This window comes from Scophthalmus maximus, chromosome 11 (assembly GCF_022379125.1).
Source record: "Scophthalmus maximus strain ysfricsl-2021 chromosome 11, ASM2237912v1, whole genome shotgun sequence".
Taxonomy (NCBI): Eukaryota; Metazoa; Chordata; class Actinopteri; order Pleuronectiformes; family Scophthalmidae; genus Scophthalmus; species Scophthalmus maximus.
Genome location: NC_061525.1, coordinates 1,100,640 through 1,108,535, shown reverse-complemented (window position 1 = coordinate 1,108,535; position 7,896 = coordinate 1,100,640). Strand labels below are relative to the sequence as shown.

Here is a 7,896-nt window from a genome sequence, read left to right as displayed (position 1 = left end):
ATTTCCATTTTTATCATCTATGCTACCTTAAGAAAATCAAAACACTGTGAACCTCTCTCATCAAAAAAGGAAGATTGTTCTTCTGCTATGCGATTTTATTATGTTCAGTGATATGTATTCTGGTTCTTACCACTAATCTCTTAAGAATGATAAAATAATGATGAAAATAGAAGATTAAATGCAGGATATCTGTTCTTAAAAGTCTAAGTAAATATGTTCAGGTCATTTATGACATTAAATAAATTATCTTTACAATATGTCCTATATCACTCTGGTCCTGACAAACATGATTAAAGCTTAAAGAAAAATCATTGAACAGATTGATGGATGTATATATATTTCAGTAAGTAATAAAAAAACAATATTTTTCTCACATCAGTAATAATAATTGAAACATCACAGACAGAGCGATTCAGATAACATGAAAACATATTCTAACAGATTAAGGTTCCTAAAAACTTTATCATGTTTATGTTCAAAAGATAATTAAAACAATAGATCGAAATGTTAGGATTAGATCTGATTCCCTTTATTTCGAAGACTTAAATTATATCGGTCATGGGTTAAAACAGAGTTGTTGTTGTTAGTATAACTTATCTTAAATAAACAGTTATCCTTTTCTGAATAATAATAAACCTATCAACAACTCTGAAAACTCACTAATGAACATGTTGTACCACATTTGTTCAGTCCATTCAGACACAATATCAGTGATAGTGTATAGTTTGTCAACACAGAGAGGTTGGTTTGGTACCATTATACCTCTACTAAAGTGACCCGAATCCTAACTTCATAGACGGTGTTAATTCCTGAGATTATCAAGTATTTGAATGTGTTTTCCTTACAGTTTGGACAGTCAGATTAGCTTTTTTTCTCCCCTGCCTGCCTTTATGCTAAGCTAATTATATCCTTAGCCCAGGTCAGTAATTAACATACAGAAATGAGATCATACTTATACAAAGGTTTATGTCAGATTAGACAAACTATACTGACTATATAATGCTTACCTTAACCATGACAGTTGAATCAGCGCCTTTCTGACTGTGTCAACCCAAACTGAATATGATGAGCCTTATTAATAAGGGATTTACTGTTGTTGAATGTAGCTGAATGTACCATTTAAACAGCAACTTGATGTTCAAAATGAAATTAAAATGTTTTCCCTTGAAGAACACTTTGGCTGAAGGTTCATTCAAAAAAGGTGTCAATAAAACAGGGCGTCATGATGAAAGACTACACTACTCACTAGAAAAACAACAGAAGTGGTCACTGGGTCATACACAACTTCTTCTTTAAAGCAATAACTTGATGAGTAATCTCTAGAGGTTAAACAAACCATGACTCTTATCTCCTTTAAAAGTAATGGTTGAATTAATGTGACACCCTTACAGTACCAGAGGTTGTTTTTTGGGGTTTGGAGTACGATGAACAGCTCAGATCAGATACAATTTCTTATCAGCAGCAAATTTTGGTTTCTTATAACCATAATCGATTCTGTTTCAAAATTTTAACCAAACCTTAACCATAGAGTCAGTAAATCAGATTTGCGATTTTTGTGACAGTCATACCTCTTTTGGAAGGCACTAGCAGATATAAAGTATATTTTGGTAATAGTTAGACTTTATTCTGTTCACAGAATGGGCCCTTTTGATTTTGACCACTGTGACAGCTCCTCTTGTACCACCTTGAAAAAAAGACGTACCCTAGAAGATAATCAGCTGCTTTACACTTTGGTTTTTCATTGCAGTTTGTAGATGCCATGTTTTCATACCTCCCAGTATGAAAATAGAACATAATCTCCTGATTGTTAGACACAGCTATGACATGCTTGTTTTGTTCTTTGCTTTTGAATATCTTAACAGGGCACTTGTGAAGGCCTTTTAGTTCTTGAGATTTGAAAATTAGTGTCTAATGAATTGTCTGTTATGGGCTTCCCTGTCCCAGATCATTCCCATCACACCAGTTCTGTCTGAGCGTTGATGTTGATGAGCTACTCTCCGTGTGGCTAGTCTATTCTTAACAGCTAGCTCAGGGAACTGTTGGGTGTAGAGATGTTCTGTGTATTGCAGTTCCGGAGTGATAAGTCTCTGACATTTAGTTCTGGGTTCTTTGTCTATGTGCGGGTTTAGGTTATAGCCCTGAATTACAGCTGCTCCATATTGGAAAGGCTTCAGCCCTGCATCTTTTATCTGGGATGGATCTACTGCCCCCCCATCTTTCAAGCAGGTGTTTGATAGTTTGAGCTGTAGCTCTCTCAACTGAGATACTTCTGTGATCAACTGCTCTTGACCAACCAAACTGTTCACTTTTTGCCAGAAGGTGGTGTTAAAGTGCAGGTAAATCCTCCAGTCCAAAGCATTCCACTTCTTGATCTTCTCTGCAGTATTTGCTAAGAGTGGATGACGGGTTTGTTCACTACGACTGTTGAGCTTAAAGGAAACCACATCTTCCAAGGACCAGCAAAGGGCATGTTTGAGCAAGATCATGGACTCATCAAAGTATTCAGAAATAAGAATAAGGTGGAAGTCTTGTTCAATGGCTGCTATAGCCATACTGGCTCTCTCCTCTAGGTGTTCAGAATCAGCAGCAATGTTGTTGTCAAAGCCAAAGTCAAAGGCCAGGATATTATGAGCATAGTGGTTGTTGATCAGTGATGAATTGTAGTTTCTCCAGTTGTTGTTTAAGAAATCATCCAATCTTTCTGTCTTGTGGAATGCTTGAATACTCCTGTAGTAAATAAAGATGGACTCCATCATGGCCACAGGATTCCTCAGGATGGAGAAGTAGAAGGTATTTTCCGGCATCACTTTTGCTACCTATGGCATAACAGTGGAAGAAATGTATTTTTGAGATGTAATTTTGGCAAGTAATGCTTTAATGTCACACAATTAATTAAAAATCTAAATATTCAGGTCAGAGAAATAAAATCTACAGAAATTGGTAATAAAAATCGGTTAAAAAAACTAAATCTCTAACTAGTCCATAAAGTTTGTCCACCATTGTCATTGATACTCATATTAATACCATACTTATATGAGGGGCCCATACCGTAAATTGGGGACATCTTATATGTCAAACATACAGCACACCCAGCCCCAATCCACCCTACTTATTTGACTTCAGTAGTTCCACTTATGACATGTAAAGACATATTGCAAGGACTATTTGTATCTAATCTGTAACATGTTCCCTATTGATCCCTACACTGGTCCATTTTTTTTTTATCAAATTCCATTCTGAAATTCAAGTCGAGAATAGCATTATGTTAAAGGTGATCACCGAGCCAACATTCCCACATATGTACATTACACATCGCCACTAACTAAATGCACTACACTATACTGCTCCTCAGCACCCTGCACTGGCTTCCAGTGGTGGCTCACATCCAATTCAAGGCACTAGTACTTGTCTCCTGTGCTGCGAATAGCTCAGGCCCTTCCTACATCCAGAAAATGGTGAGACCTTACACCCCAGCCCGTCCACTCCGCTCTGCTACTGCCAAATGGCTTGCTATGCCCTTGCTACAAGGGGTGGGCAGCCAACGCTCATCTAAATCCTGCTGTTTTCATTCCTGTCTCTCAATGGTGGAAGGGAGCTCCCCATTGACATCAGATTTCTTGTCTTTTTTCATAATAAACAAGGTGTACAGTCTCTGTAAGTACCGTAAAAGTGTCAAAATGGTCAATAAACAGACAGCTTTTTTTACGATGCCCCAGGACCTCCGTATAAATGTGATGTCATAGCGACGCAGTCAACAACACAGGAAAAATCAGGAAGCTACATCCTTGCACAGGATTCCTAAGGATATTAACACAAGAGACCAAAACTAACTCAGAATTATTTTACCTCGGCAAAATTCAAAAAACCTGTGTGGGCCGCGGCCTGCGATGTGGAGCTGCTGCTGGGGCAGAGATGCCGGCTGTTCTGGTGAAGGAGCAGGCGGATCGGCCGCTGTGACTGTCGACATGCTGCCAGTCACAGCTGCTGGTCCACCAGCGTCTCTGCCTCTGCAACTCCACTTCACGTCAGCTTTGTCCAGCTTCCAGTCCCTCAGCAGATCGCCCTGGCGTCTTCCGCCTCGCGGGCTGCCACCGACACCGGTTACCGATGAATTCTGAGTAGTCACGGAGCAGGGAAATAGTTTCTCCAGGGCAGAAGCTGCCTCGCTCCGGGACAGAACGGACAGAGCCGTCTCTGAGCACGGTGAACAGACACACAGTGAACAGAGGAGGTGGTTGGCCTGACCGTGCGTCACTCAGAAAACAGTCGGACAATCAAAAAGAGGCACATAACATTATAAGTAGACAGGCTCAAATGGACCTCTTTCTTTGCAGAGCTCCTTAAAAAGAGCTATAAAAAATGTTTTTTGGTGCTAAAAAAACCAAATGTATAGGATATCAAACTTAAAATAACTGAAAACTGACCTGTCCAGACAGCACCATAGTCCCTTAATTTATTATTTTTACAAAATCACTAAGAATAACCTCACTAAAATTACCCAAATATGGCTCAAAGACTAGCTCATCATCAACAAGCATACATGAAAAGGTTGGCTGGGCATAAGGGTCAAGTAAGTCCATTATATTTCCTCTGGATATTTTGCTCCTTTAATTGACTACCATCTTCTTAGAGATATGTATTGTATTAACTGAAAACCTGAACGCTTGAAATAGGTTTTAGCATATCTATCAGCGTACCTTTCCCACACAGGACCTAGGGGGACTTAGGGCGGCATTGCAATTTGTCCATATTGTGAACACATTTAGCCCATATGGACTCTGTATGGTGTAAATGTAATAAAACAACACAAAATGTATTATTTTCTGATAAGGCTCACCTCAGATTTTCTAAACCTCATGTGGTTGCACATGATGTGGAACTCCCGCACACTTCTGCTGCTGATGCCTTCCACAAAATGTGATGCAAAGAAGAATGGGTAAAACAATTGACTATGTTTGTTCAAAGGAAGGGCAAAGGTCAAATTCCTGCTTTCACCATAGCGATACAAAATGTTTAAGATGGTGCTGCTGGCTGTTTTGTGTGTCTTAAGAAAAACAATATGAGACTTTGGTTGGCAGGTTACTTTAGTATGGACATTATTGATGTGAGAATTTAAATATTGGACTGGAGTGGGAGTATTGACGAGTCCTTTGTGTCTGTGAGCAGTTAATTTTTTTCTAGAACTGTGAAGGACAGAAGAACCTGGAAGTCTAAAACCAGACTTGTTTTCTTGTTTTGGTTGAAACAGCTTTCCAGATGAAGCTTTTCTTGCCTCCTTCTGAGAGCCTGAAGCAAGGTTCACAGTTTTATCCACAAATTTCAACAGCATATCATCAGATGGCTCTCCATATCCCCCATTTTGGTGATGTAGATCTGAAGGCCTTTCGGTCTGCAGTGAGATCAAGTCTTGCTTTACTGCCAGCAAAGACTCAGAATGAAGGCGTTCCCTGACAATTTGCAGTGTAGGCAACGGCTGATGTTTGTTGACATTGAATGTCAGATGTGGTAGTCCTGTCATCTTGTTACTCCTAGAAGACAACCGAAACACAGTCAATATTAAGTACATGAATTAACTAAATATTTTTCAATAGGATTCTTTAAACTCATTAGGAAATTCTCAGAAAATTACATTTAGTCTTTTCAGATTGTCATTGTGGAATATTGTGGTATACACAGATAAAATGATATTTCAAGTCTAATATTACTCTGGGGTTTAGACTTCTCGGGAATGTAGTAAACAAGTTCCTCTGAATGTATCACCAGGATTCCTGGGAATTTTTAACATGACTGGAATCTAACTTAACACAAAACTGAGGAAAATGTATCATTGAATGTTTCATTCATATTTGTCTTGTGTCATTTTTCATATTCTTTAGATGGCCAGCAGATCAAAATGTCAGCTAATGGTACAAATTAAGGGGAATGAAGAACAATTAGGGTCAGGGCTATTTAAATCTTCTGTTTTTCAGCACATGTTCCTATATTAATTTAGGATGGTCGTGTATGTGTTTTGAGAATCTGTGTACATTCTGAAATTGTTCTTGAATGTTAGTTTAATGTTTGGGTGGTATGACTAGGACATGTTACAGGTGTGTAATTTATATTTACACATTTTTCATTCTTTGTTCACAAAACCCCAGCTGGACAGTAAAGCTGCCATCTTAGTTATTATAGATCATTAGAAACCTTCAATGTACAAGTTTACTGTTATATTACCGTTATAACTGCATTACAAGGTAAAACTAAAGCTTTGCAAACAGTTGCATATTAGTGTTAGTAAGATCTAGAGAAGGCCTATTTGTTTGAGAGAGACACAATCTAAAAATCCCAGGTTTCTTCTGGCTAATGGGAGAAGATTTTGGCAAAAATTCTAAGGAAATATTGGGATCCACAGCATTCAAGTTAAATCCTCATCCCATGTTCTAAAACTCTGATGATACGACAGAACATTTTCATAATGTACCCCCTCAATGTAAATAGAGACACCAATTCAGGTAAGTGGTTTTGCTGCAGACAGGGAACTGAGCATTTAAATACACAGGTTAAATACATTGGGCCTCATAGATAGATAGATAGAGACTCTATTGTCATTGCACTACTGTCTGACAGTATCACAACAAACTTGTGTTGGTACACCCTGAAGATTCAATTCAAATACTAAAAACTCAACAACAAAACAAGCAAGCACTTAAAATATAAGTAACAATATAAGTTTAAAAAAGGGCAAGTTTAAATTGTATCCTTAATGAACATATTTACTGCAGCTGTAGATAATTGCACTTTACAGATCAGGTATTACGCATTCCAGATGAAGTTCAGGTAAGATAGCAGCGTTAATAAAAAGATAAATAAACAGATAGATAAATAAATAAATGGGATGTCAGACATAGGTTTGATGAGTTATGAGATGAGTCGAAGTGTCCGGGCGTGTATGGTCCTGAATCTCCTACCAGATGGTAAGAGCCTGAAGAAGTGCAGAGCAAGGTGGGTCGGGTCACGGGTAATGTAAGTGGCCCTGCTTCCGCATCAGGTCTCAGAGATGTCACTGACTTCTGGTAGTTGAGTTCCAATGATTTTTTTTGGGCTTCCTTGATGACCCTCTCCAATGCCCTCTGTTCCATCCTGTTGCATCTGGGATACCATGCTGTGATGGATAACTCAGTATGCTTTCCACTGTGCACCGGTAAAAGTTAATGAGGAGATTCTGAGGGAGCCCAGCCTTCCTCAGCTTCCTCAGGAAATACAGATGTTGTTGTTCCTTACCAGTGACAGATGAAGTGTGTGCGGCCAAGGAGAGGTCCTTTGTGATGTGAATTCTAAGGAATTTGAAACTGGAGACCGTCTCCATAGCCTCATCATTGATGAGCGCGGGGGTCAGGATCTGTACTAATGGACCTCCTAAAATCCACTACAATCTCTCTGGTTTTGCTGTTGTTCAGGATTGTTAGTGCAACACCAGGCGGTCAGGATTTGTACCTCATCTCTGTATGCCAACTCGTCATTGTTGGAAATCAGCCCCACGACCGTCGTGTTGAACATTTTCATATCAATCAAAAATTTCTCTTACAATTGTTAGTATATTGAGTTTGTACCAATATGCAACATTGTATCCAGCAAATGCTTCTTACTTCAGAAACGTGCATAAATGACCTGCGTAACCATGATGACTGCCAATTTTTCGTATTTGTGTTTGTGCACAAGGATAGAAAATTTGCACAATTAACGACAAAATATCACATTGTGATTGTGACATTGGAGATGCTGAAGTCTTTCTTTAACAGTAAGTGATTGTTAAGTGAAGGGAAGGTTAAGTGAAGGAAATAAGCAGAGCCCTTAATGCTGAGTCTCCTTTCACTGAAAAGAATACATTTTTGTGGGATTTTTTTTAAATCTAGC

At 38.7% G+C, this 7,896-nt stretch overlaps 1 protein-coding gene across 1 annotated transcript; it reads right to left on the bottom strand.

Moving 5' to 3' along the window:
• Window positions 1-372: 372 nt before the first annotated feature.
• Window positions 373-5,600, bottom strand: gal3st2 (galactose-3-O-sulfotransferase 2). Its single transcript, XM_047335804.1, has one exon. The coding sequence runs from the start codon at window positions 2,802-2,804 to the stop codon at window positions 1,902-1,904; it is 903 nt and encodes a 300-aa protein (XP_047191760.1). The 5' UTR covers window positions 2,805-5,600; the 3' UTR covers window positions 373-1,901.
• Window positions 5,601-7,896: the final 2,296 nt, after the last annotated feature.